The sequence below is a fragment of the Chlorocebus sabaeus genome, chromosome 3 (assembly GCF_047675955.1).
Source record: "Chlorocebus sabaeus isolate Y175 chromosome 3, mChlSab1.0.hap1, whole genome shotgun sequence".
NCBI classification, from domain to species: Eukaryota; Metazoa; Chordata; class Mammalia; order Primates; family Cercopithecidae; genus Chlorocebus; species Chlorocebus sabaeus.
In genome coordinates, this window is record NC_132906.1 from 48036906 (window position 1) to 48064344 (window position 27439).

Below are 27439 nucleotides of genomic sequence, written 5' to 3' on the forward strand. Positions count from 1 at the left end.
CTTATGTTGAAATATAGATGGTGGTATAATAGAAAATTGATACCTTTGGAATACATATTAATTTATACTTTCAGTGAACTAAAATATGAATAAGATATTATTTTGATAATCATGTTTTACAGGTATATATTATACCTTACAAAAATACTGTAATATTAAGATACTAATTTTCCATTTTTTAAACAGTGCAAAGTCTGGCTGATATCTACTAAAATTTAGATTGGTAGTTGTGAAAGCGTAAGAAAAGTGTATGGAGAATTTATTGTGTGATCACTGTGCCTTTAAGCACACTGGAAGAATTTTTAAGCACTCTCTCTCGAAAGAACAAATAAAGGAGCTTCCTTTAGGGAGGGAAGATCAGCTCTATTTAAAACAAAGCAGAACAATGAAGCATTTTTGGACTCACAACACCACTCCTCCTTTTCATAGGTTGGTTTTGCCCTCATGCAAAGTAACACCCTGGCATCTACATTAAAAATTGAAATTGACAAGGCATCCCTTTCATCTTTCACTGCCAAAACTCCTCATTAATAATAATTAACCATCTCTGGCCTCTATCCAACAGTTTAATAAATACTGGAACAACTCTGGGCCTCAGCTGCATTTGTAGCTTTAGCCACAGAATGGGAATGATGGGATTCTGAATGAGATTCACTGAATAGCATCAGTGCAGCAAAATGACTACTCAATTGTCTGTTAATGAATACCCATTATTTAAATACATATTTATGTTAGAGTATGTGTAGGAATGCTCATTCAAATAGGTCCTATTCAGGTTTATAAAGTTAATTTTTATATGTGCTCAAAAATTGCTAGTGTATACAATCATAATATTTGATAATTGCTATAAAAATCATTTTATACATTTCATGTAGGTATGTTCTCTTAGGTAATGTAAATAACTTTTGTTTCCTGGTAAATGACGACTCTTATGTCCAATGTCAACAACATAAAGCAATATAGATGATACTTAAGGAATAGTCATTGCAAATGTATTATTTTATTTACTTGATGGGTAAATTCTTCAGTTTGGTGTGTGATGTTATTACTCTTAAAATTTCACAGAGCATACAACCAAAAGCCTTCATAGGACTAGATATTGTTGTATTTATTAGAAGAAATATGGTAGGAATGGGAAAGGTGAGTGCCTTTTCAAAATTCCAGTTTATTCATGGCGAGAATATGAGCTTAGTTTCTCTTTACTCTTCAAGGCAGAGGGGAATGACTTACCTGATTGGTAAAAAAAAAAAAAAAAAAAAAAAAAAATTTGGCAAAGTTATGGTGCAGGCATGGATTTTAATTTCTGTTTTTCAGAATGTCCTCTTTTCAGGATTCATTCCCTGTTTGTATCTTGGGGCAGTCTCTACCCCTGTGAGGGAAAGGAGAGTGGTGCTACAGTGTACCTCAGACTAGGGGATAGGTCTAGCTTATTAGGAATGAATGGTTAGGATGTCATATTCCGACAATGGTCCAGGCAAATAACTTTAACACTATGCCTCTGACTCCCGAATCCTCTTTCACAATCCTTCAAAAAGCTCTAGGGCTTGAAGAGTCAGGCTCACTTACCTAGCCCAAAACTCCAGCATGAGTGAACATTGATGCAATTGCTCTAGGACGAGCATACACACATGGCATATGTTTGAGTGTGTCTTCTTATGCTTGATAGCTTTCTGTGCCTATTTTCCTAAACTGAAAGAAATACAGATGAAGTTTGACTCTGGGTTTAAATCCATAATCCCAGAATGATCTTCTGCCTTGGTCAATGATGACGTAAGTGACAGTTTATTCCATGAAGTCTTATTAAAAAGACAAAGAATCAAAAAATAACCTCACTAGTGCTACCAGCAAAGTTTCTGATTTGGGATTTCACTTTGATGAAACTTGCATGAATCTTGACCAGAAAGTGAGTGAACTTTCTTCGTGAATTTCCCTAAAAAATAGTTTTGAAGACCATTAGGGTAATTGAACACTTATCATGGTACTCACATTTTCAAAGAATAGGTACTAAATCCTAATGAATCTTCCTTAATTTCTAAATAAAAGTTAAATTTTATCCACATATATTTACCCAACAATTAGAAGTATAAATAACCAATTTGGATGTTGACTAAGAATTAACACACTACAATCAGGAATTCAGAACATTTATTGCAAGAGCTGAATAATTGTAAATAACGTAGAACTGGCAAAGCAGTAACAAGGATAATTGTTTAGATATTTATTCTGTCAAAATCATCAAACACCCCTCACAAACTGACAAAAATGTACTTCAATAAGCAATGCACCCCTACCCATTATTTTCCATTATACTGTGGAAAAATGTGAACTGCTATTTACAAAGTAATTTTATTTTTTGGTAAGAACAAATTAACTATCAGATTAGCAAACCTTTTTTTTTTTTAATTTTTTGGGTTTTTTTTTGTTTTTTTTACTTTTAAATTGATGGTGAACCGTGGCATTAAGATAACTTCCACTTCTTTCAATAAAGACATTTTGTTGCATGCTATTTATTTGTTTAAATCATCTGTCATGCCTTAACAAAAACCTCCTAAGAATGTTCGAATTTGGATTTGTTTGCACGTGCAACTGAGATCTTATTAACATTAGTTGTCACTTTGTTGGTTTGACCTAAGTGACAATATGCTGGTACCTGCCAGGCATTGACCAACTATGATAACAAACAGTTAAACAGCAATAATTAGAGATTTATCCCTTTATTTCCCCCAACTACCCTACCTGGAGAATGTTGTTACATCATGAAGGCACAACACATTAAATATTTTGTGGCTATGGTCTAATAACACTTGTGTTACAACAACATTATTGTATATGAGGATCAACACAAACTCTGCCATTTCAACAAAGTTGTAGACACACATTTGCCCAATTGAAACTATTTTAGAATAGTGATTTGTCTTCCATATATGCTAATTTTGATACATTAGTTTTGCATGAGTGACAAGTACAGGATATTATATCACTTTTTATGGATAACACTTTTCCATTACTCTCTCACTTAATGGTACTAATTAGATGATTTTGCTTTTGCCTACTTTGAAAACAAGGATGTAAAAATAGGTTCTGAATTTCCAAGCTTTTACAGAAGTCCTTTTTTGTATAGTTATCATTTTTTCTTTCATCTTTATTGTTTACAGAATTCCAGCATCATAAGCTATCATACAAGAAGCAAGATTTCAGAACCTTTTTTAAACACAAGTGTTTGAGATTCTTTGAACAATGTGTGTCAAGACAGACTACTAACGCAGAAACACCTCACTAAAAGAAACAACGAAAATAACAACGAAGAGGTAAATAAAAAGGACAGAAGCAACCATAAAACACAGAATTATGCTACGACATTTTTAGGTGAACATTATAAGTACACAAAAGTTGTTAATAATAGCTTGCTTCTATTTACAAATACTTTAACACTGATTGACTTACAAGTGTCCACTAACGTTGTTAACAGCACAATAGGTTTAATGCTTATCTCTTTAAGTTTTGTTTGCAGTATAATGTCAAGTATAGCGGTCCCAGCACAAATCAATGCCAAAAAAAAAAAAAAAAAAAAAAAAAAAAAAAAAAAAAAAAAAAGCACAATTTTTTAACTGGGTATGTTTTTCAGTCACTCTAATCTATGAAACTTTCTTACTTTCCAAATGCATATTCTATTGTTCATAGCAGCAGTCCAGGGTCAAAATAAAATGCAATAATAAAAAATTTTTTTGCACAATGGAGAGATCTCTGGAGAGTTTAATCAATTCTAGTAAACAAGATTGCATGACTAGAACTATCTTCTCTCATATGTTGCAAAATATTGTATTCTCCACGGTGCTAACACAAAGTTATAAGTATCCCTGCTAGAAGGGGCATAGACTTGTAGAGATCTATTGAATACATAAAGCTCTGACACACACGGTATTAGCATGTCTATTTAGATTAAAGTTATTAGGTCCCATATAGCCTTTCTTAGAGTTGGTGCTCCTTAGGACTCTCAATAGCACCTCCTGCTTGCTTATAAGACTTCAGATTTGCCAGAGGAATGTCTGTCATGTGGCTGCCATTGTTGAAATGGCCTTCGTTGGAGCCATACTGCTTACGGTCATTGAACTGGTTCCTGTTGCTGTCTTCTTTCCAGGCCCTCGTCAGGGTGTGCCCATTCACAAGCTTGTCCTTCTTCACCCATTCTTTCTGGGGTACAAAGGTTGAGAGAGGAGATTTGGGGTGTTGATATGGACCCAAGCCAGGAGGCATCCAGCAATTATCAGAGTGACCCAAAACCAAGCACTCTTGAGTGCACATCTCTGTAGCTTCGGCTAATCCTCGGGGACCCAGAGGCCCATCTGCAGAAGACAAGAGGGAGAATATAAGAAAAGAAAGTGGTTAAGATTTTCAATTAAAATTATCTCTTAGAGAAAAAGTATGTTATTAGTGATCTTACTTTTTCATAAAGTCAAGCATATCTTTGAGTCAAGTCAAGCAACTCAAAGATATATTTCTCCATCTTTTAAAGATTAATACAAAAGGAATCAAATTTGTTATGGAGGTAAGATTGATCTATTAATATTTTCCTTCTTAATCCTTTATTTAGTTATTTAGATCCAAAGACATGGATAGATAGATAAAAAGACAGATATGGGTGAACAGATATAACCATGATGTATCATTTTTTATCAAGTCTTTGATAAAGGCATACAGATTATTACTAATTTATGTTCTAAGAAATCCCAGAAATAAACTCATATTTATGATAAATTATAAAAAGTAGAATAATTTTATGTGCAATATTAAAGAATATAAAAATAATACAACTCCACTAAGTTAAAAAGCAAAATTACCACTTGAAACATAGCATCATTAAAAATAAATACTCTAAATGGTTATATAAAATATTGTTTTGTTTACATAAACACATTATTTTTATATGAAAATATCTTGCCACATTTTTTAAAAGTGAAATACTCATTTTGAAGAATAACTATTGTATCTTACTAATGATACACCTGGTCAGCTACAAACATTCTGAAATCCAAGTAAAGAAGAAGCCATTTGCATCCGGACAGTGTTTGGTTCCTCTGAGCTTAACTATTTTCTAAATTTCTAAGGGATAAAACTGAAGCTAAATTACAAATTGAATCACATGGAGTCTAACATTCAGGGGAAAGAAAGTGATCACAGAATTTATCTTCTACTTTTTTACCAGCAGGTTAGAATATACATTTTAACCAGGATTTCAAAAGTAAACTATTTTCTGATTGTTTAAAATAGAAATCAGCCCTTTACTAAAAAACAACATAAGCCAAATGGTTAAGAAATAAATTGGGTTTCTTTGTTGCTGTTGTCTTACCCCCCTTGATTAAACAGCCACGTGATAGATAAATGATAGCTTGGAAATTAGGAATTGATTTTACGAATGAAGTTAAGTGGATAGGCAAGAATGCCTGAGGCATAAAGCATTTTCAAAAGCAGAGAGTCATCAGAAAAAAACGCAGAACGAAAAGTAAAGAAAACATACCTGCAAGTTTGCTTACTCATCAATTTAAATCGCTCAATAATTGGAATGTAGGTCTTTGCTAAAATCCAAGTTAGCACAACTAATATTTTTAAATGTCCAATAATTGTGAGCTTTCTATTTGTCTTAATAATATTCTAATTATTTCTTGCATGTGAAAAAAAAAAAATTCCCACTGAGACAGGCAACAGTTGATGGCAAACACCAGAGGCAGCAAACCACAGGCAATATCAAAATAGATACTGAATGTACCTTTCCTGGGTACGATGTATACTACTAGGGTGATGGGTGCACTAAAATCTCAGACCGCACCACTATACAATCATCCATGTAACCAAAAACCACTTGTACCCGAAAAGCTATTGAAATAAAAAAAAAAAACTTATTTAAAAACAGAACAGATACTAGATGTGAAAAAAGTGGCTGAAATGCACTATTTCATATAAACTCAAACTTCAGCGATTTTTTTTTTTTATATCTAAAAGTCTTCCTTTTAGAATAACCTTAAAATTACTTCCCATCTGAACCATATTCCCAATCCCCTCAAAAGCAAACAGTTTTATTTTGTTTAAACACATATTCATTACTTAAAACTTTTCCTCTCACATACCTCCAATGATTACTTACTTTTTCTGGATATTTAATTTAAACTTCTCTATGAGCCTTTCTTTGCCCTCTACAATCTGGCCACATTTTAAAAGTTCAAACTAATTTCTCACTTCTAGACTCCCTTAGGTGTACTCAGTGACTCTGCATTCACAGAGCTAACACATTTTGCTTAAACCAATCCATGCTCCCTGCATTAGGATCACAGGCTTAGAAGACGTTTTTGCCAGGCCTGTTTTCATTTAATTACTGATCTCTTCAAGGGTCACTTTATGTCCCACACACCAAAAGCAAGCTTCCGTAACTCTACCAATTCATGCTTCATATGCACCTTGATTTCCACAGAACTTTCTTTATTGATGAATAACAAATTTCCTAATCGAACTCCCTCAACTCTTACCTTAATTCCATTTTTGTCTTTTGGAGGGGATTCGGTACATTTGCAAGTTTTGATTTTAACTTCCTCCCAACTAGATTGAAAATTGATGGGGAAAAAAAAAAAAAACCGGCACATCGGTCTTCTGATTCCTCATAGTGCTATACAATAGTAGTGCTCTACGAACAATGTTAATTGTTAATTAAACTTTTATGAGGTTGAAAATGTTCTAAGGATTATTAACGATATCCCCTGCTTAAAGGCAGAACTAAAGTAATTATAATAGAAGGTGCTGATTTCACAAATCTTACACCAAATGCTTCCTCAACAGCAAATTCCTTTGCCTAGTAATACTTTGTGACAGTTTATAAATGAATAATTTAACTTATCTGTTAAATATATTTACTCCTTTCTAAACATCAATGGAGTTAATCACCAATTTGATGTGTAACATACCTTGAAGCCTATAAGCAAACTTTTAATCTTTACATCTCCAGCGTCATTAGTAAGCTTTTTATTGTTAAAATCTCCAAAGGGAAAAAAATTACCAGCTACCTCAGAAATGTCACCACATCAGGGTTTTATTAAGCTCATCAAAAATGAGAGGATGTGCAAGGCTATTTTAAAATTAGCCTTATGCAACACACCCTGCCATCTTATTAATTTAAGACATATCACCTAAAGATTGAGAATGTGTTGTGTGTGTGTCTATAAGAATATTTATACCTTAGATTTTCAGCATTGAGTGACACATTTTAACAAATAGAATTTATCCTTTTAAAAAATATTTACAACGAATAACATATATTTATTCCAGAAACATTTACTGAGCATGTACTATGTGCTGGCACTGTGATCGGCACCAGAGCTACAGCCTTGACAAAAACAGATGTCAACACTGTCCTCATGGAGCTGGGAGCTATTCTGGGAAACAAATAATTGGCTTCAGAGCAGTGAGCTGAGAGGGAAGTAAAAGTGTCATTAAAATGAGCTGAGGGCCATTCACTGTTCTAGGAAGGTTTTTCTCTTTATGACTTAACCAATAGACTTTGTTTCAAGGTACATCATTTCTTCTTCAATTTCTTTAAACTTTTTTTACATAATTGACATTAAGACATTTACAGTTAAAATTTTTATGCACAAAATCTTTAACTTGCAAAACATGAGTTTATTTTCGTTAAATAATATTAATTGTTCTTTGTGCATTGTACTTCCCATGATTCATTCCTGTAAGTAGACTTGAAGGATTTTGATAAAGTCTATAAATAAATTTATAGAAGTTTTGTAGATTTATAAGTAAGTCTTTCAGATAACTGGTTGCTGTAAAAATTTTAAAGATCTATCCTCAGGCCAGTCACACACAGTGGGACTCTAGATGAAAGGCAGAAGTTTTTTGTTAGAGCTCTAAATGGGAGAAGCCTGTCAGGCAGAGCCATACAAGGGACTAAATCTGGGAATAAGGTAACAACAAACTGGAGCTCTAGGGGACAGTTTATGTATGAAAAACTGACTAGGGTTAGCTAGGGTTTTAGGGCTCTCTAAGGATTGGCTAATTTGAGTAATTTCTCAAGAACCAGGTCAAAACAGCAACGTCAAATTATCTAATATCAAAGCATTTGCTTAAGGAGGTTGCTTAGTGACTCAGAAGTGTGAGATCACTAGAAGAGAAGTAGAGGAATATGGATTTAGCTGCTCAAAAAGGGGAAACTGACCAGTCTCTAGACAGGGGCTCAAAACTAAGCCAAGACAGCAAACAATAAAACAAAACAAAACATATATACATCAATCAATCCATCAACAATCTACTTATCTGCTGTGTGTCGTTATAGTATGAGCTGTATTGTTGGAAAATATAATTTGCTTTATGCTTTAAAAATTTTTATTTTTAATTTTTCTGTTACATGGTAGGTATATGTATTTATGGGGTACTTACTTTATGTTTTGGTAAGTTTTTATTTTGGGACACGACATTAAATAAGGAAAAGTTTAATTTTTTTCTTTGGGCCTCTATGTAATTCCCAGTAATTGCTGTGATATTAAGGACAAAACAAAACAAAACAAAAAACAAAAGCCCAGTGAGTTTTATCTTGGGAAAATAGCAATGCTTCCGTGTTTTCTTCCTTAAAGTCAGTGTTGTAAATTGGTAAAAAGAAAAAGTAAGTATTTTTTCAAAATTCTGTGATGAATTATTAAAGGGAATACATTCATTCTAATGGTCTCCTAAGTCAGTCCCTGCCCCATACATGTTTATAATCTGATATATGCTAATAACTACCTAGTTTCTAATTCATTTTTCTCATTTTTAGAAGTACTGAGTTTTTTATACTTTTAAAAAGGAGAAAAACATTGTTTTTAAAATGTTGTCAAATATTGAAATTTTCCAAAATATGATCGAATGTAATCTATAGTTCTCCATCAATATATAGCATTTTAAATCTCAGATGTTTGCTAATACTGCATAAATTATACGCACTAAACTATAATCCTTTTTCTTTGATATATTTTTATTATTACTTTAGGTAACTGTATTAATTGATGAATAATATTTGTTTTTCATTCATACAGTCTCTCAAATATTTATTGAAACCTAACGTGCATCATAGCTCTCATTGTACTGCATTCTTATTAGATGTTTTGACCTTTTGTTTGTGTGTGAGTGTGGTGTGTTTGTGCATGTGTAATCATGTGCATATGTGTTTTTTATTCTGTTTCTCTATTTTTTTCATAAATTTTATAATGTAATATTTGTGCTACGTCATAAAATATATGTGTAGAATCCTGATCAGAATTCCAAACTACTTATAAATACTTCCTATAATTTTATCATTACACCAGTTTATTTCCTTTCTTTTAAAATAATTAAAATCATCCATCATAAATTTTTTAAACACAGAAACATTTATTGATTTTTTTAACTCAAATTCTTTGTTGCTTTGTACAATCTCAATGTCTGAGTTTGGTTATCTGTGGTTAGGGTATGTGTAAAATCGCAAGTGCAGATAACACTGTGCAAGCCATCTGTCTCTGCATTTAAATTTTGAAAGCAAAAACAAAAGCACACAATGAAAAGCTTCTGGAAAGTTGTTTCAGATAATGTTTATGTCAGGTCTCAAAGTTCATCTTCACACTACTCACCTTCTTGTTAAAAAACAAATAATATATTTTTCAAAGTTTTAGGCATTAGCAGCTCTCAGAAAGGTGCCTGAATTACTAACTTTAAAAGATGCAAGTTTAAAATGTAAAACAATCCAAGTTAATGGAACTCCACCTATACTTAAGTAGTAGGATACTGCAGTGGTTTTTTATGTCATTTTACTATAACTGGAAGCAGAACTGTTACTTCATTAATTCAATGCTGTAATTAAGAAGTAGCTTCTGGCCTGTTGACCACCTACATTTCAATCTCATTATTTGAAACCCTTTAATACCAAAGCTAGAAACTGGCAGTTTTTTAAAAAAACTATGGGACTTTTTATATTCCTGGCTAGTTTTCATACTGTATGAAATTTTGGTCTTTTCTATTAATAAATTTTTCTTACAATTTTTACTGGTAGGTAAAATAAGTTTAAACAGACTGCCAAAATTGATTTGTAAAATAAACAAGTCATTTTCATATGATTTAGGATCAAATTCATCACATCTCACTCTGTTTTTCATTTTGTTCAATTTTTATTATAGGCAAATTCCTCTTCCATTCAATACACATCTGACTGTCACGTTATAATATTATTTCTGTAGTAAGAACATATATTGCTATTTTTGTGTAAAACGTTTGTTCGTAAGTTCCAATTTTGCTGTACTTCTCCTTTATACTATCATGGGTGTCTATTGTGCAAAAACTTGTGCACCCCAACCACTTTAAAGTGAAAGATGCATTCCACTGATTTGGATTTGCTAAAGCAGTTTCCCTGATATTTAGGCATAGTGATGTTTTAAAGAAATTTCCTTTTTATGTAAACTTTTACTCTGTAATTTTGCTTTGTACTTACAGCTATTAATATGCTCAGCAAAATCTTAATCTTCATACTTGCTCCTTGCCTTAACCAATATTTCTATAATAAAATTTCAGGGAAACAAATATTCTCATTCATTCATTTGAAGTTAATTTTAGTGTCTCCAGAATACTAACACAACAAAATTTAGTATTTTTACTAGCTCATTTTATCTCTCAATTTATTTCTCTCTCTCTCTGTGTTGTTGCGGGAAGTCAGGGACCCCGAACAGGTGGACCAGCTAAAGCCATGGCAGAAGAACATAAATTGTGAAGATTTCATGGACATTTATTAGTTCCCCAAATTAATACTTTTATAATTTCTTATGTCTGTCTTTACTGCAATCTCTGAACATAGATTGTGAAGATTACATGGACACTTATCACTTCCCCAATCAATACCCTTGTGATTTCCTATGCCTGTCTTTACTTTAATCTCTTAATCCCATCATCTTTGTAAGCTGAGGATGTATGTTGCCTTGGGACCCTGTGATGATTGCATTAACTGCACAAATTGTTTGTAGAGCATGTGTGTTTGAACAATATGAAATCTGGGCACATTGTAAAAAGAACAGGATAACAGCAATATTCAGGGAACAAGGGAGATAACTTTAAATTCTGACTGCCGATGAGCCAGGCAGAACAGAGCCATATATCTCTTCTTTCAAAAGCAAATAGGAGAAATATCACTGAATTATTTTTCTTAGCAAGGAACATCACTGAGAAAGAGAATGTGCCCCTGAGGGTAGGACTCTAAAATGGCTGCTTTGGGGGCGGCTGTCTTTTACACTCAAAGACAAAGGGATGAAATAAGCCCTGGTCTCCTGTAGCACTCCCAGGCTTATTAGGACGAGGAAATTCCCACCTAATAAATTTTGGTCAGACTAGTTGTCTGCTCTCAGACCCTGTCTCCTGATAAGATGTTATCAATGACAATGCGTGCCCAAAACCTCATTAGAAATTTTGATTTCCCTCCATCCTGTGGTCCTGTGATCTCACCCTGACTCCATTTGCTTTGTGATATTTTATTACCTTGTGAAGTATGTGATCTCTGTGACCCACACCCTATTCTTACACTCCCTGCCCTTTTAAAAATCACTAATAATAACTTGCTGGTTTTATGGCTCAGGGAGCATCACGGAACCTGCCAATGTGTGATGTCTCCCCCAGACATTCAGCTTTAAAATTTCTCTCTTTTGTACTCTTTCTCCTTCTTTCTTGGACCAGCCAACATTTAGGGAAATAGAAAAGAACCTACATGAAATATGGGAGGTGAATTTCCCCAGATAGTGTGTGTGTTATTTATTTATTTTTTTGAGACAGTGTGTACCCGCATAACATTTTTTTGTGGATTACCTTGAATAGAAAGCTGAAACTATAGGTTTATGTAAATCTAGAGGGACCTGAAAGAAATGTCAGAGGCAAATTTACTTGATAGACACCCTAAGATCCACTATTCTGTCCTACATTCTATATTTATTGAACAGTTGCTATTAAAAATAAAATCCATTAATTTGACTCAAATCTAAACATGGTAAAATTAATTTCAAATATGAAAGTTGGCATGAAAACCAAGAAATAGTTCACCGTTGCCCTTGTGCCCTTTGGAGACTGTATTACTATTTCAGACCATTTTATTCTATGCCCACTTTATTCTATGCCCAATCAATACTTTTAAATGAATGTCATACAATAACAAATAGTTGTTTAGTTATTACTCTGCTCTTGTTGTACAGAAAACCAGTCAGAGGGTGTGAATCTCATTGCCATTGTATTCAGATTTTATATGAAATCATATACAATAGTTATGCGAGCAGTTCAAATCCAAAAGTAAATGTGACAAATTTGTGTGTACTTTGGGGAGAAATGCTTTCCATTCATTTATTCAATAATTTCTGATTTAGCTTATGTTAGATTCAAAAGACTATTGTATAGAATATCTAAAATCAGAATCAATAGGAAAAGCTCAAGACACAAGATTATTATAGACAGGCAAACAAATAAATATATTTTAGCACTAGTTGAATGATGAATTGCTATGGACTTTGAGAAAGTAAGCATAGACTCCGTAGCTCCTAGTCTCTTATCTATAAATTGAGAGGATAAAAAGGCTAGATTTTGATGCATGCCCTCTGTACATTCTTTTATTCCTTAATTAAATATCATTGTGGTTTGTCATTGATATAACGTGATAATCAAACTTTTCAATGCTACTTCGTTTCAGTAAAAAAAAGCCCAAAAGAGAGCAAAGAAATGATAAATCTATTGTTCAGATAGATTAGGGTAGGCATGGTGGCTCATGCCTGTAATCCCAGCACTTCGAGAAAAGCGTGGACAATATGGTGAAACACTGGCTCTATAAAAAGTACAAACATTAGCCAGGCATGGTGGTATGCCCCTGTGGTGCCAGCAACTCAGGGGAACTAAGGTGGAAATATTGCTTGAGCTGAGAGACTGAGGCTGCAGTGAGCGGTGATTGCAACACTGCACTCTATCCTGGGAGATAGAGTGAGACTCCGTCTCAAAAAAAAAAAAAAAAAAAAAAAAAAAAAAAAAATTACTCTAGTACTGAGGTCACATTAGATTTTTGAGTGTGAAATTATATTGTGAATAACTACATTTTAAAATCTAAATAAAAATCTAGTGGCTCTATCAGAGTTAGATCTGCATTTGTGAATGCATCTACAGTAACCTTGAGAAACAAACACATGTGAATCCACACCACCAGGATTTGACAAAACCTCTGGTTAACAAGTAAACAAGGATTAAACGTTTTACACGTTTTTCATACAGATTTCTTCCTTGGTCACAGATGAAAAGTCAACATTTGCAGATGGAGACAGTCCAAATACAATAACACATGGCCATGCCAAGCCGCGGATTCGCTGCCAGAGAGGATATTGCTATTTGAACAGACTTTATGGCTCACAAAGAATGAAGAGCACTTCCTTGTACATCTTCAGCCTTCTTCTGCAGGGCATGAAAATCAGCTGCCTTTTTCTCATCTACTAAAGCTAATTGCTGTAAAGAAAAGCTTCTCTGATGATTTTATGTGTTCTCTGTTAGTATTTTACATTGCAATTCATTGAATGACAATAGTCCAAAGAGACAGACCTTCATTATTCAAACTAACTTTCAATTTTCAACCAAATTGCTTGATGTGAAACATTGTATTTACTTTATTGCAGATCATATTTACTTTCTTCTATAGTTCATTTCTTGTATTAGTATTTCATGTTTTTTGTTTCAAAAATTCATTCATATACTGCTATCTCCTGAATTACTCTCCATTTCTTGCAATTTGCATTGTTTCTCAGACAAACTCGGTAAATCTTATTTGATGTGAAACACATTTTAAAGTGCAGATCTAAGGTGTTAAGCAGTGAAGTAATACTTTAGAGATTGATTTTCAGACTATAGTCCAAGTGAAAAATAAGCCACTTACATAATATTTTGTCCCCTTTAAAAAATGTTGCAATTGCTGGCCTGAATACAGGTAATACACAATGGTAGCACACAATGTTATGAAGCAATTTGCCTTTATACAACTCCACTGTTTCCTATATTGCAGGGATATTTAATCACATGAGAACAGGAAAAACTGATGATGTTCATTTTCATGCCTGTGGTCTCTGACAGTTTTTACCCAGGACACTAATAATATAACTTCAGCATTTTTCTTTCCTAGTCTCTGGGTTAGAGTTTCTGCTTCTCACAATCAGCAGAGGCGATAGAGACTTGCCCCAAGTGATTTTAAGCATTGGACAAATGGGGGAAAATATTTTGCTAAATTAATAAGGATTTAAAGACATAATAATTTGTATACTTTAAAATATGTCTGAAAGATTGGATTTTAAATGGAATAAAACATCAGATATTGTCCATGTGATCTGTAGGTGTATATGTGTGTATGTACACCTGGATTGTCTTTCCATCACTTTAAATTAATATATCACAGTTTAGTGCTTCTCAAATGTTAATATGTATATGAGTCACCTAGGAAAATCATTAAAATGCAGATTCCAATTCAGTAAATCTGATTGGGTACTGAGTTCCTGCATTTCTAACAGTTCGTTAAGTGATTTTGCTGATGGTGTTCAAGAATCACACTTTGAGATGCAAGACATTTAGAACTTACCTGTCTTTATTCGCTCCTTTCCTAGTGGTCTAAATTAATAACGTTTTCAGGCATCATCTTGTATTAGACTTCACCAGAGAGTTTTAAGCACATAAATTGTTCTCATCAACAAATTCTAAATCGGTAGGTGTGCCAATTCTCCTAATCCCCCAAGTCACATTCTCCTATTTTCCTAATCCATCACTTGCCTTCCTGTTCAGTTTCCTTTGATGGTACCACACCCTTGTCAGATCCTGAAATGTTAGAATGCTCAGAGCACTTTATCTGCACTTCACTCATGTGAGTGCATGTAATCACTTGGTCTTGCACAACAGGCATGTGCAATCACTGGCTAATTTTTGTATTTTTAGTAGAGATGGGGTTTCGCCATGTTGGCCAGACTGGCCCCGACCTCCTGATCTCAATTGATCCAACCTCCTTGGCCTCCCAAAGTGCTGGGACTACAGGTGCCAGCCACTGTCCAGCCTCTAGCTTTGTTTTTCTATTTTTTTTTTAAATTTATTTATTATTATTATACTTTAAGTTGTAGGGTACATGTGCACAACGTGCAGGTTTGTTACATATGTATACTTGTGCCATGTTGGTGTGCTGCACCCATCAACTTGTCATTTACATCAGGTATAACTCCCAGTGCAATCCCTCCCCCCTCCCCCCTCCCCATGATAGGCCCCGGTGTGTAATGTTCCCCTTCCCGAGTCCAAGTGATCTCGTTGTTCAGTTCCCACCTATGAGTGAAAACATGCGGTGTTTGGTTTTCTGTACTTGTGATAGTTTGCTAAGAATGATGGTTTCCAGCTGCATCCATGTCCCTACAAAGGACACAAACTCATCCTTTTTTATGGCTGCATAGTATTCCATGGTGTATATGTGCCACATTTTCTTAATCCAATCTGTCACTGATGGACATTTGGGTTGATTCCAAGTCTTTGCTATTGTGAATAGTGCTGCAATAAACATACGTGTGCATGTGTCTTTATAGCAGCATAATTTATAATCCTTTGGGTATATACCCAGTAATGGGATGGCTGGGTCATATGGTACATCTAGTTCTACATCCTTGAGGAATTGCCATACTGTTTTCCATAATGGTTGGACTAGTTTACAATCCCACCAACAGTGTAAAAGTGTTCCTATTTCTCCACATCCTCTCCAGCACCTGTTGTTTCCTGACTTTTGAATGATCGCCATTCTAACTGGTGTGAGATGGTATCTCATTGTGGTTTTGATTTGCATTTCTCTGATGGCCAGTGATGATGAGCATTTTTTCATGTGTCTGTTGGCTGTATGAATGTCTTCTTTTAAGAAATGTCTGTTCATATCCTTTGCCCACTGTTTGATGGGGTTGTTTGTTTTTTTCTTGTAAATTTGTTTGAGTTCTTTGTAGGTTCTGGATATTAGCCCTTTGTCAGAGGAGTAGATTGCAAAAATTTTCTCCCGTTCTGTAGGTTGCCTGTTCACTCTGATGGTAGTTTCTTTTGCTGTGCAGAAGCTCTTTAGTTTCATTAGATCCCATTTGTCAATTTTGGCTTTTGCTGCTGTTGCTTTTGGTGTTTTAGACATGAAGTCTTTGCCCATGCCTATGTCCTGAATGGTACTACCTAGGTTTTCCTCTAGGATTTTTATGGTATTAGGTCTAACATTTAAGTCTCTAATCCATCTTGAATTAATTTTCGTATAAGGAGTAAGGAAAGGATCCAGTTTCAGCTTTCTACTTATGGCTAGCCAATTTTCCCAGCACCATTTATTAAATAGGGAATCCTTTCCCCATTTCTTGTTTCTCTCAGGTTTGTCAAAGATCAGATGGCTGTAGATGTGTGGTATTATTTCTGAGGACTCTGTTCTGTTCCATTGGTCTATATCTCTGTTTTGGTACCAGTACCATGCTGTTTTGGTTACTGTAGCCTTGTAGTATAGTTTGAAGTCAGGTAGCGTGATGCCTCCAGCTTTGTTCTTTTGACTTAGGATTGTCTTGGAGATGCGGGCTCTTTTTTGGTTCCATATGAACTTTAAAGCAGTTTTTTCCAATTCTGTGAAGAAGCTCATTGGTAGCTTGATGGGGATGGCATTGAATCTATAAATTACCTTGGGCAGTATGGCCATTTTCACGATATTGATTCTTCCAATCCATGAGCATGGTATGTTCTTCCATTTGTTTGTGTCCTCTTTTATTTCACTGAGCAGTGGTTTGTAGTTCTCCTTGAAGAGGTCCTTTACATCCCTTGTAAGTTGGATTCCTAGGTATTTTATTCTCTTTGAAGCAATTGTGAATGGGAGTTCATTCCTGATTTGGCTCTCTGTTTGTCTGTTACTGGTGTATAAGAATGCTTGTGATTTTTGCACATTAATTTTGTATCCTGAGACTTTGCTGAAGTTGCTTATCAGCTTAAGGAGATTTTGGGCTGAGACAATGGGGTTTTCTAAATATACAATCATGTCATCTGCAAACAGGGACAATTTGTCTTCTTCTTTTCCTAACTGAATCCCCTTGATTTCTTTCTCTTGCCTGATTGCCCTAGCCAGAACTTCCAACACTATGTTGAATAGAAGTGGTGAGAGAGGGCATCCCTGTCTTGTGCCAGTTTTCAAAGGGAATTTTTCCAGTTTTTGCCCATTCAGTATGATATTGGCTGTGGGTTTGTCATAAATAGCTCTTATTATTTTGAGGTATGTTCCATCAATACCGAATTTATTGAGCGTTTTTAGCATGAAGGGCTGTTGAATTTTGTCAAAAGCCTTTTCTGCATCTATTGAGATAATGATGTGGTTCTTGTCTTTGGTTCTGTTTATATGCTGGATTATGTTTATTGATTTGCGAATGTTGAACCAGACTTGCATCCCAGGGATGAAACCCACTTGATTATGGTGGATAAGCTTTTTGATGTGTTGCTGAATCCGGTTTGCCAGTGTTTTATTGAGGATTTTTGCATCGATGTTCATCAGGGATATTGGTCTAAAATTCTCTTTTTTTGTTGTGTCTCTGCCAGGCTTTGGTATCAGGGTGATGTTGGCCTCATAAAATGAGTTAGGGAGGATTCCCTCTTTTTCTATTGATTGGAATAGTTTCAGAAGGAATGGTACCAACTCCTCCTTGTACCTCTGGTAGAATTCAGCTGTGAATCCATCTGGTCCTGGACTTTTTTTGGTTGGTAAGCTATTAATTATTGCCTCAATTTCAGAGCCTGCTATTGGTCTATTCAGGGATTCAACTTCTTCCTGGTTTAGTCTTGGAAGAGTGTAAGTGTCCAGGAAATTATCCATTTCTTCTAGATTTTCCAGTTTATTTGCGTAGAGGTGTTTATAGTATTCTCTGATGGTAGTTTGTATTTCTGTGGGGTCGGTGGTGATATCCCCTTTATCATTTTTAATTGCGTCAATTTGATTCTTCTCTCTTTTCTTCTTTATTAGTCTTGCTAGTGGTCTGTCAATTTTGTTGTTCTTTTCAAAAAACCAACTCCTGGATTCATTGATTTTTTGGAGGGTTTTTTGTGACTCTATCTCCTTCAGTTCTGCTCTGATCTTAGTTATTTCTTGCCTTCTGCTAGCTTTCGAATGTGTTTGCTCTTGCTTCTCTAGTTCTTTTAATTGCGATGTTAGAGTGTCAATTTTAGATCTTTCCTGCTTTCTCTTGTGGGTATTTAGTGCGATAAATTTCCCTCTACACACTGCTTTAAATGTGTCCCAGAGATTCTGGTATGTTGTATCTTTGTTCTCATTGGTTTCAAAGAACATCTTTATTTCTGCCTTCATTTTGTTATGTACCCAGTAGTCATTCAGGAGCAGGTTGTTCATTTTCCATGTAGTTGAGCGGTTTTGATTGAGTTTCTCAGTCCTGAGTTCTAGTTTGATTGCACTGTGGTCTGAGAGACAGTTTGTTATAATTTCTGTTCTTGTACATTTGCTGAGGAGTGCTTACTTCCGATTACGTGGTCAATTTTGGAGTAAGTACGATGTGGTGCTGAGAAGAATGTATACTCTGTTGATTTGAGGTGGAGAGTTCTATAGATGTCTATTAGGTCTGCTTGCTGCAGAGATGAGTTCAATTCCTGGATATCCTTGTTAACTTTCTGTCTCGTTGATCTGTCTAATGTTGACAGTGGAGTGTTGAAGTCTCCCATTATTATTGTATTGGAGTCTAAGTCTCTTTGTAAGTCTCTAAGGACTTGCTTTATGAATCTGGGTGCTCCTGTATTGGGTGCATATATATTTAGGATAGTTAGCTCTTCCTGTTGAATTGATTCCTTTACCATTATGTAATGGCCTTCTTTGTCTCTTTTGATCTTTGATGGTTTAAAGTCTGTTTTATCAGAGACTAGTATTGCAACCCCCGCTTTTTTTTGTTCTCCATTTGCTTGGTAAATCTTCCTCCATCCCTTTATTTTGAGCCTATGTATGTCTCTGCATGTGAGATGGGTCTCCTGAATACAGCAGACTGATGGGTCTTGACTCTTTATCCAGTTTGCCAGTCTGTGTCTTTTAATTGGAGCATTTAGTCCATTTACATTTAAGGTTAAGATTGTTATGTGTGAACTTGATCCTGCCATTATGATATTAACTGGTTATTTTGCTCGTTAGTTGATGCAGTTTCTTCCTAGCCTCGATGGTCTTTACATTTTGGCATGTTTTTGCAATGGCTGGTACCGGTTGTTCCTTTCCATGTTTAGTGCTTCCTTCAGGGTCTCTTGTAAGGCAGGCCTAGTGGTGACAAAATCTCTAAGCATTTGCTTATCTGTAAAGGATTTTATTTCTCCTTCACTTATGAAACTTAGTTTGGCTGGATATAAAATTCTGGGTTTAAAATTCTTTTCTTTAAGAATGTTGAATATTGTCCCCCACTCTCTTCTGGCTTGAAGAGTTTCTGCCGAGAGATCTGCTGTTAGTCTGATGGGCTTCCCTTTGTGGGTAACCCGACCTTTCTCTCTGGCTTCCCTTAAGATTTTTTCCTTCATTTCAACTTTGGTGAATCTGGCAATTATGTGTCTTGGAGTTGCTCTTCTCGAGGCGTATCTTTGTGGCGTTCTCTGTATTTCCTGGATTTGAATGTTGGCCTGCCCTACTAGGTTGGGGAAGTTCTCCTGGATGATATCCTGAAGAGTGTTTTCCAACTTGGTTCCATTTTCCCCCTCACTTTCAGGCACCCTAATCAGACGTAGATTTGGTCTTTTTACATAATCCCATACTTCTTGCAGGCGTTGTTCATTTCTTTTTCTTCTTTTTTCTTTTGGTTTCTCTTCTCACTTCATTTCATTCATTTGATCCTCAATCGCTGACATTCTTTCTTCCAGTTGATCGAGCCGGTTACTGAAGCTTGTGCATTTGTCACATATTTCTCATGTCATGGTTTTCATCTCTTTCATTTCGTTTATGACCTTCTCTGCATTAATTACTCTAGCCATCAATTCTTCCACCTTTTTTTCAAGATTTTTAGTTTCTTTGCGCTGGCTACGTAATTCCTCCTTTAGCTCTGAGAAATTTGATGGCCTGAAGCCTTCTTCTCTCATCTCGTCAAAGTCATTCTCCGTCCAGCTTTGATCCGTTGCTGGCCATGAGCTGCGCTCCTTTGCCGGGGGAGATGCGCTCTTATTTTTTGAATTTCCAGCTTTTCTGCTCTGCTTTTTCCCCATCTTTTTGGTTTTATCTGCCTCTGGTCTTTGATGATGGTGATGTACTGATGGGGTTTTGGTGTAGGTGTCCTTCCTGTTTGATAGTTTTCCTTCTAACAGTCAGGACCCTCAGCTGTAGGTCTGTTGGAGATTGCTTGAGGTCCACTCCAGACCCTGTTTGCCTGGGTATCAGCAGCAGAGGCTGCAGAAGATAGAATATTTCTGAACAGCAAGTGTACCTGTCTGATTCTTGCTTTGGAAGCTTCCTCTCAGGGGTGTACTCCACCCTGTGAGGTGTGGGGTGTCAGACTGCCCCTAGTGGGGGATGTCTCCCAGTTAGGCTACTCAGGGGTCAGGGACCCACTTGAGCAGGGAGTCTGTCCCTTCTCAGATCTCAACCTCCATGTTGGGAGATCCACTGCTCTCTTCAAAGCTGTCAGACAGAGTCGTTTGCATCTGCAGAGCTTTCTGCTGCGTTTGTTATTGTTTACTGTGCCCTGTCCCCAGAGGTGGAGTCTACAGAGACAGGCTGGTTTCCTTGAGCTGCTGTGAGCTCCACCCAGTTCGAGCTTCCCAGCAGCTTTGTTTACCTCCTTAAGCCTCAGCAATGGCGGGTGCCCCTCCCCCAGCCTGGCTGCTGCCTTGCCGGTAGATCACAGACTGCTGTGCTAGCAATGAGGGAGGCTCCGTGGGTGTGGGACCCTCCCGGCCAGGTGTGGGATATGATCTCCTGGTGTTCCTGTTTGCTTAAAGCGCAGTATTGGGGTGGGAGTTACCCGATTTTCCAGGTGTTGTGTGTCTCAGTTCTCCTGGGTAGGAAAAGGGATTCCCTTCCCCCTTGCGCTTCCCAGATGAGGCAATGCCTCGCCCTGCTTCAGCTCTTGCTGGACGGGCTGCAGCAGCTGACCAGCACCGATCGTCTGGCACTCCCCAGTGAGATGAACCCAGTACCTCAGTTGAAAATGCAGAAATCACCGGTCTTCTGTGTCGCTCGCACTGGGAGTTGGAGACTGGAGCTGTTCCTATTCGGCCATCTTCTAGCTTTGTTTTTCTTGATAGCACTCATCACTACCTCTCACAATATATTTATTTGTTAATGGTCTATCTCTCACACTAGAATATAAGCACCATGATGTCACACACTTTGCTTTTTCATACATCTATGCAGCTATGAAACAACATCTCTTACTATGGCATGGCACATGGCAGATAATTACTAGATATATTTGAAGAAAAAAAAAAGTTCGTGCTGAGCCTTAGATTGGTGAGCCAACAAAGAAACTGCATGTAAGACATTATGTGGCAAATAATTTTCATCAAGAAAATAGTAAATAACAGGGACACCTGTAACCTGCACATGAGAAACTTTGGTAAGAATTTATAGCATAATATTTTTAATAATATTTGGAAATGTCTAAATGAAATTAACAAAGGCAAAATAGCTGCATTCAGATCACTTATATCCCAGCTATTTTAGAGTTAAAGGAACTATGAAATCCCCAAAGTAAAATATAATTAGGTTGTTCCTTGTATCCCACCTATCTATTTAATCATAATTCCTTTAACCATCCACACTTTTAGATGTCTTCAGAAATCCAGATTCACAGGATACATAACAAAACATTTCCTTAAAGCCTAAAGACACTAAAATAATTATTAATAATTTTTCTGAGACAGAGTTCTAATGTGATGTAGATAACAGTGCAGAATTTAGTCCTTTGATACAGGTATATTCAAGGAAGTGGGAGGATATTTAAGAAAAAAAGATGATTAGCAAATTTATTGAAAACTTAAAAGTGGTTTAGATTTTCTATAACTATATTGGCTTACAATGATAAGGGATGCAATTACTTTTCACAAAGTTTAGGGGGAAAAGGTGACTTTTTAAAAGGCTAATATGTCATTTTAGTGTACATATAGAATACCATTGTGAAATACATTGCTTAAACTCAGCTGTATATAAAGAAGAACTACTCTAAAATGGGAAGAAATAAAATGTTATATTTTGAAAGAATCTCCTAAGGGAACTGTTGAAAATGCCATTACTCCATTATTGAAAATGGCCTGTAAAATAGAGTTTGTAGAGAGAAATCTTGCCCTCTCAGGGTGATACATAGGAGGATTACGTTTTTCAATCTAAAATGTATGTTTATCTCTGAACACACCTTGCAAATCCGGGGAAATTACTTCATTAATATGGGTTCTTGAAAGGTAAATTTCTCTCTTAAAATAATAAATATTGCATTTGAATTTTATGACATCCATATACATTTTGCAGAGATTTTCCTGCAATCGTTTCTGCTCTGTTTATTGCCAATCGTCAACTGCTATTTTTTGACAAAAGAAGAGAAATTGTGTCTCTTATACTTTAGTTACTATTTTATTAGTAGTTTGAGGATCAGTCCCAAATATTCAATAGATACAATGTTGCCATATTTATCACAGACAAACCATTGTCATCACACTTTTATATAAGGCATGAATCATTTATCATGTTTCTGAAACATAAAAATTTTGTTGCCACATCAATATGCTTTTCAATAATCTTTAAAAATCTCTCAATATGAAGATGAAATTTGCATTCAAAATTTTAGGAAAGCCTGCATTGCCCTCAGAATAAAATGTCTTAGTTAATGTGAGGGAACAAAGTGGAGGCAGAAGGAGAAATTTCCATGAAGTCCTGTATCTAGAAGAAAACAGTCTTAGTGCACAAATAGACCTTGTCTTCTGAAGGGTTATCTTTTTGCATCTTCTGGGTTGTTTCCAATAATTTCTTCTGAAAAGTTATGGTTAATCACATTTGCTTTCCATCTAGATTTGCTTTCCCTTAACAATTAAATATGTTTTATTATTTTCCAAACTGTCCTATTAAAATTACCCATCTTCTTGGTATAATAACTGGTGGTGACTTATCTGATAAGTTTATTGATATTACAGTGTTATTGACCAAAAGGCCATCATTCTCTGGAAGGATATCTACACTTCAGTAAGAGTGTATTAGTCTGTTTTCACACTGATATAAAGAACTGCCCGAGACTGGGTAATTTATAAAGGAAAGAAGTTTAATTGACTCACAGATCTGCATGACTGGGAGGTCTCAGGAAACTCCCATCATGGTGGAAGACAAAGGGAAGCAAGGACCTCTTTCACAAGGCGGCAAGAGAGAGAAAGTGTGTGTAGGAGGAAATGTCAAACACTTATGAAACCATGAAATCTCTTGAAAACTCACTATCATGGCAACAGCATGGGGAAAACTGCCCCATGAACCAATCACTTTCCTTCCTTCCTCGACACGTGAGGATTACAATTTGAGATGAGATTTGGGTGGGGACTCAGAGCCAAACCATAGCAAAGAGCCTTATAAAATTTGCTTTAATCCAAATGCATGGGTTCTTGAAACACAGTGGCAGATGAATTTGACTTTGTGGTAGACAAGGCTTTGATGCATTTATGAAATCACAATGTGAAAGCATGACTCCTCCCTGTGAGGTGACATGGCTTGAGCATCTTTCAGTGTACTGGCATAAAAGAAATGACACTGAAAGGTATTAATCCAAAAGAGTTTAATGAAGGACTTTTTATGGCATGTGGGATGGTGAAATTAAACTAATAAGGATTTAGTAAGGGAGACAAGGACCTAAGAAAGTAGGAAACTATCATTACCCCTAGGCCTGAAGGGGCAAGAGGAGGGTGAGATGTGTCTAGAATCTACAAAGAGCTATGGAGGATTCAAAAGAATCTATTCAAGACAGCAGAGAATGAAGAAACAAAATAACTTGTAATATAAAAGTCAAAAGCAAATGTGGAAAAATTTTGTTTTTGCTAATTTGAGATTCACGTGGTATAAGATCATTACACGTTCTTCAAGATAACCTTCCAAATTATAATCCAAATTGTGAAGACATAAATGGTCTAAACATAATTCCAAATTCCTTTGTCATCATCCACCATTAATACTGACGGGCACAATCAACTTAGAAGCAATGCTGCCTTTTACCTATAGGTAATATGCAAGCCAATTACTAAGATAATGAGTCAAAATAAAAAATATAAAACTAACAGTATCCTTGTGAATTGAAGAAAAGTGAGCTAGTGAAAATGAAATATTCTATTGTCTTTAATATTTTAGTAAAAATTTTTGAAATGTGCTTTATATATTTAACAAACACTGGGGCATTTTGCAGCATGGAATATTATAAAATAACTAATCTAGTTTTGTATTCATTGGAAGAAAAACTTTATGCTGAATTTATAAATCGTAGTCAATATGTCTTTTTGATTTCATGCTGTAAAGTATGTTAAGATACGTAATTCCTTTTTTGAGTTCTTGACTTGGCCTCAGTGCCTCAGTCTACCATATTAATAAAATCGTAAGACCGTTGGCCCTCACCAAATATTATCAATACTGCTTAGGATGTCAGTCTGTTTCTCCCTAATAAAAGTGAACTGCACAGTGAACCTTTATTTTTTAATCTAGATGACAGTCAAAGGTTTCAAGATCTGTGAACCTTTGGCAAGATTTATAAAGTTAAGCTGTTGTCTAGAACAATTGGCTTCGGTTCAAAATCAATCACTAAAAGTATTTTTTGTCTGTCTGAAACACTCCCAAATGTTCTCCCTTTCAGCATGAAATGTAAATGGAACACCAACAAACAGCATGCTTCATGACCATGTTCTAGCTAATGAATTACTTGGCGTATGTATCCTGAGAGAATCTATAACGATATGTATCTACCTATTTATTCATAAATAAGCTAATTTAGGACTACCTTGTTGACAGTAGTATTATTTTAGTTAATGTAACCATATTATGTGGGTCTTAATTATACTTCCCAAGCCTCATTGATTAAAATGTGACACAGGTGATAGAGGATGAAACGGTGTTATTTGACTAAATAAATGATTTTAAGATCATCACATATAGCGTGCATGTTCTTCCTTTAAGCAAGGCTACTGAACCAAGTTTCTTTTCCTTTCAGAGTGTTTTTCACTAAATCAAAAGCATGGCTTCTTGATAATCACTGTTATAGCCACCACAATGTATTCTCCTTTCAACTGGATATGCTACAAACACCTCAGGCAGAGCTTAAGACATATACCAGGCCTTGCTACACTGTCTTAGCTTATAGGGCTCCTGAAGCAAACTGTAAAAATATACAAATGATTAAAATCTGCTCTTCAAGTTCTATGACATTAAGTTTAAGAAACCCAAAGTCATGAAACAGGAAACATACCGAAGTTTTTCCTCAGAAGCTGAATGCTAATCTGCCCTTAGATCACTCTTCATTTGTTATAAAATAATGATTTAATGGTTTTTTAATATGCTTGTTTGCAGGGGGTGAGCAGATTATAAACTAACTCATTTTAAAATATGAACTAGAAATCACAACAGCGAATTACATTTTCCTTATATAAAGATCAGATTTTTGAAGATGGAATCCAGGTGATTGAGCATGGATGATCAGTGTGATGCCAACAGCAGATCTGAACTGATATAAACTACGTTTTTTGGTTAATGGTCATTGCTACTACCTTAGGAGCTAGTGCTCTTTGAAAGTGTGTTGTTTGGCTGGCTGCCTATCTCAGAGCCTTTTGAATTCCTAAGGTGGTCTGTTAAATACATTGAAATTCGAACCTATTTTCATTGGTTTGTTTGTTTAATTAAAATGGTCACTATAGATGAGTAGGTCATGTTTGTAAACATACAGAACACTTATTTAAAAAGAAAACAAACAAACAAAAATTCTAATCACTCATGCAAAAAGATGAGCAAACCCTGTGTTTTCTAATTGCCTATAAGATTTAAAATTACTTTTTAGTGTTTTCTCTTTCAAGGCTGCTTGAAGTTTCTTCTTTGGAACTCACTATGGAGTAGATGTTTTCTTTCTTGTCATCCATTCTTTGTTTCTTCCCTTACTTGACACCCCAGGGTCCATTTTACTTAGCTTCAGTGCCAATGGACTAGAATATTCTAAGCCTGTGATCAGGCTTAGAATCCTCATCAACTTCATTAAATTTAAATTATATGTGAAATGGGTAAAATGATATAAATTACATTGACAGAGCCACACACTGTATATTTGGGAGCATGGGGGGGTGTGATTACTATCATTATTATTATTCTTTGAAATTGATGCTAAATTTGTGTCACATTATTGTTCTCTGTTTTCTTGAAGGACATGCTAGATTTTTGCTTTTAAAAATTTCTTTCTATGATAATACATTCTGGGTTCAGAGTACTCAAGTCCCTAACAAAATGTACCAAGCGAATGGAGAAAAGTCAAGCCGTTCCATTCCCTCTGGTTATCTCAATGACAGGTATAAATTAACCTATGATCATTGTGGCTGGGATGATCAGTACTGATTGTGAAAATGGCCACAGTTCAGTTTCACATAGATTGTCTATACTGCTTACGTGTTTAAAGATATCAATAAAAAATCTGACACGGTTAAGTTCAATTTGAGTGACAACACTAATGGATCTTTAGGGACTGGAAAGTAGGCTGGATTTAAGGTAAGCTGGCAATATATGCCTGTTTATGATGTACCATCTTGCACTGACACATCTTTTCTCAAGCCATCTGCTTCCTTCATATCATTAGAGAATCAGGCACAGGCCACATTTCCTCTGTTTATTTAACAGCATACTTGTTGGCGACTGCATGATAGAATCCTTATTAATTCAAGAACTTGTTTTTTCAGATAGAAAAATAAGCTATACAGGCATTGGAAATTATATACTCTAAGAATCAATGACATGAAATTTTCTGAAGTAGATCCAGTGATTTTATAATTAGTATTTATTGGACATTTTGATTTCATTTATGTAGGCACATATATTCACTCTCAGCTTTGCTAACAAAACTAGATGTATAAAAAACATCTTTATATATTTCATGCTCAAATGGATTACAAAAAACTATGTTGTGGTAAAGCTCTCTGGCTCTTTTTAAAAATTCTTCTAACCAGACTTAACAGAAAAATTATTTCACTGTGAACTGTGATGTGTTATATGTTTCCATTTTTAAAAGCAAAAATATAGTCTTAACAGAACTATTAAGATAAGGAGGAAAAGAATTATTGCATTTCCAAGCGTTAACATATTCAGTGTTTTCCTTTCTTGACAAGATTAGCAGTGCAGATGTTAATTATGATACATAACATGACTCGTCAAGACACCTAAAATCCTTGGTCTCTGGTTCTCTTTTAGGTTTGA

At 35.4% G+C, this 27439-nt stretch overlaps 1 protein-coding gene across 5 annotated transcripts in view; it reads right to left on the reverse strand.

The window, feature by feature from the left end:
* Nucleotides 1–2128: 2128 nt before the first annotated feature.
* Nucleotides 2129–27439, reverse strand: part of PCDH9 (protocadherin 9) — a 951590-nt gene continuing 926279 nt past the window's right edge. For 3 of the 5 annotated variants that reach the window (XM_007960547.3, XM_007960548.3, XM_007960546.3), the window contains one exon: nt 2129–4343. In XM_007960547.3, coding sequence (XP_007958738.1) covers nt 3970–4343 — 374 coding nt within the window. In that variant the 3' untranslated portion in view covers nt 2129–3969. The remainder of the gene's footprint in view (nt 4344–27439) is intronic. The other 2 variants (XM_038007712.2, XM_038007708.2) reach the window with 1 other exon arrangement.